Source organism: Guillardia theta (genome assembly GCF_000315625.1).
Source record: "Guillardia theta CCMP2712 unplaced genomic scaffold GUITHscaffold_112, whole genome shotgun sequence".
Classification (NCBI taxonomy): domain Eukaryota; class Cryptophyceae; order Pyrenomonadales; family Geminigeraceae; genus Guillardia; species Guillardia theta.
In genome coordinates this window covers 118358-120979 of record NW_005434562.1, presented here as the reverse complement: position 1 = coordinate 120979, position 2622 = coordinate 118358, and the positions used below count along the sequence as shown (strand labels likewise).

General features: G+C 57.0%; 1 protein-coding gene across 1 annotated transcript; it reads right to left on the bottom strand.

Moving 5' to 3' along the window:
- Positions 1-428: 428 nt before the first annotated feature.
- On the bottom strand, positions 429-2510 carry GUITHDRAFT_145871 (hypothetical protein; the record flags this gene model as incomplete). The annotated part of the gene is made up of 4 exons (XM_005823226.1): positions 429-1567; positions 1686-2002; positions 2197-2477; positions 2502-2510. The coding sequence occupies 4 exons, from the start codon at positions 2508-2510 to the stop codon at positions 429-431; spliced, it is 1746 nt and encodes a 581-aa protein (XP_005823283.1).
- Positions 2511-2622: the final 112 nt, after the last annotated feature.

The following is a 2622-nucleotide window of genomic DNA, read 5'->3' as shown; positions in this document are numbered from 1 at the left end:
GTAGTTGAGAACTTTCCTCCTGCTCCGCCTCCGTGAAGTCCGTCTGTGTTCTTGTCACTCACTCTGCCAACTTCCTTCTCCTCCTCCTCCTCCTCCTCCTCCTCCTCTCCCTCCTCTTCCTCACCTGCACCGACCTCCACGCATCGCGCTCAATCTGTCGCACTCTCGCCTCTCCCCACGCCATAGTCGAGCAGGGACAGTCGGAGGTTTTCAATCTCGCGCTTCAACCTCCTCTGCGTGTTCTCGTTCTCTTCTTGCGCCTTCAGCCAGAACCTTTGTAGCCACCCTCAGTATCCCAAGCTGCATCTCCTCTCCTCGCCCTTCCCCCCCCTCCTGCCTCCTCCCCCTCCATTCTGCTTGCCCCCCATCTACCCTCCTTCCCTTCCTTCCTCCCCCTCCCCCTTGCCTCCTCCCCTTCTCCTCCCTCCTCACCGGAAGGGCCTCTGCTCTTCCTTGAGCTTCTCCCTGCTCTTTTCACGGATCTCCTGGCTCCTCCTGCTCTGCTGGATCAACTTCTTGCTGAACCTCTCCTCCCTGGTCGATCGCGGGATCGGTCGAGCTACAAACTGCTTGCTGTACTCGATCCTTTCTAGCTCCTCCCTCTCGATCAAGTCCTTCTCGAACCGAGTCTGCATGCAACAATCGTCAGGCAGGAGACGAGAACGAAGCAGTCTGTGCCTGTGTGATGGACTTTTCTTGATCCTCGTCTCAAAGCTGAACGGCTCCAACGTTGTCCTCCGCTGCCTCGCTGACTGTGAACGGTGCACGGCGCGCATGAACGATGCACGACCTCCTCCTGTATCTGACTCTGCTCCCTCCACGTCGTGCCTGGGTACGTTGCCAGGACCGGGATCCGACGTGTATCCTTCCTGCGGCATCGACCGCTCCGGGGAGCTTCGCCGCCAACCGGGAGAGCGAGTGTGAGCATGCACGGACGGGGAGCTGCCGGGCTGATCCTGGTCTGTCTGCTCCTCCGTGCTAGAGTGATTGGGTTGCTCCCGAAAAGTCTCGCGTTGCTGCTCAGCGCGGGGCTCCTCATAGTGAGTGGCTACGTAGATGCTCGTACCAACATCCTCGTCTCCAGCTCCATCGGAGCCTTGAAGCAACTTGAGCTTCCTCTCGAGCTCTTGGATCCTCCTCTTGTTCATCTCCCTCAGCCGGGTGATCCTCGATATGTCCACCTCCTCCTCGATCTGCTGCTCTATCCTTGGATTCACCTCTCCTTCCGACGCGATGATGTCGTCTACTTGCGCTCGAGCTGAGATTCTTGCTGCTGTCCTGTTGGGAACGCTGGAGCGCGAGCCAGGGCGGGACCTGAGCTGCTTGCTCTTGTGTGAGATGGGAGTATTCTTTGTGTGAGGGTAATAGATTTCTTCGTCATCTGCCAGTTTGAATTGTCGCATATCATCAAGCACTGACAACGGTCTGCGTCCTGACCGATCCTGCGGGTCTCTCGGCGCAGCGCGAGAGGAGTTCATCTGACTGAAGGAGAGAGACATGGCTGGATGCGACTGACAACGCGGTTGCAATCCCGGGGCGGGGAATCTGAGAGCTAGTGCATGGTTTCCTGCAAGACAGGATCAGGTACGGTCTCTACACTTGTTGGAGATCGGAATCAGGACAAAATCTTTGGTTTCTCGTCTTCATAGTCTTTGATCTCCTCTCTCCACGCGTTCTCTTCACACCTGACGATTTCCCTGCTATTTCTGAGTTATCTGCTTCTTTCTCCTGTCCCATCTCTCCACCTCCATTTTTTCGCTCTCCTCTCCACTCCACTCCACTTCTCCCCTCTGTCTCTGTCTCTGTCTCTGTCTCTGTCTCTGTCTCTGTCTCTGTCTCTGTCTCTGTCTCTGTCTCTGTCCCTGTCCCTGTCCCTGTCCCTGTCTCTGTCCCTGTCCCTGTCCCTATCTCTATCTCTATCTCTGTCTCTGTCTCTGTCTCCTTCCTCCCTCTCTCCTCTCTCCTCTCTCTCTCTCGCACTCCTCTATCCCCGCTCTCCTCTCTGCTCGCCCCTTCTCCGCATAACGGCTCCGTAATGTTCAAAAAATGAAGTCTGCCTGTACCACCCCACCTCATCTCTTCCATTTCTTTGTTGGTAATTTGTACCAATTAAGAACACCCCTACCCCTTGTTTTACTACCCCACCCCACGGACAACGAATTCCTGCAAAGATTTCAAACTTGGGACCTCCTGGACCTCTCTATCCCTCCCCGCTGCCCCTCCCCCTCCCCCTCCCCCTCCTCGTCCTCCTCGTCCTCGTCCTCCTCGTCCTCGTCGTCCTCGTCCTCGTCCTCGTCCTCGTCCTCGTCCTCGTCCTCCTCGTCCTCGTCCTCCTCGTCCTCGTCCTCGTCCTCCTCGTCCTCGTCCTCCTCGTCCTCGTCCTCATCCTCCTCCTCGTCCTCCTCCTCGTCCTCCTCGTCATCGACCTCCTCCTCAGCCCCCTCCTCGTCCTCCACGGCCTCCTGCTCCTCCTCCTCCTGTTACTGTTCCCTCCTACACACCTTCGACATTCAACCTCCATCTAGATTCTCTAACGAAACTGCTCCCTGTTCCCTGCTCCCTGATCCCTGCTAAATGCAGACTGCTCCCTGATACCTGAACAACGCTCCCCCGCTCAATGGT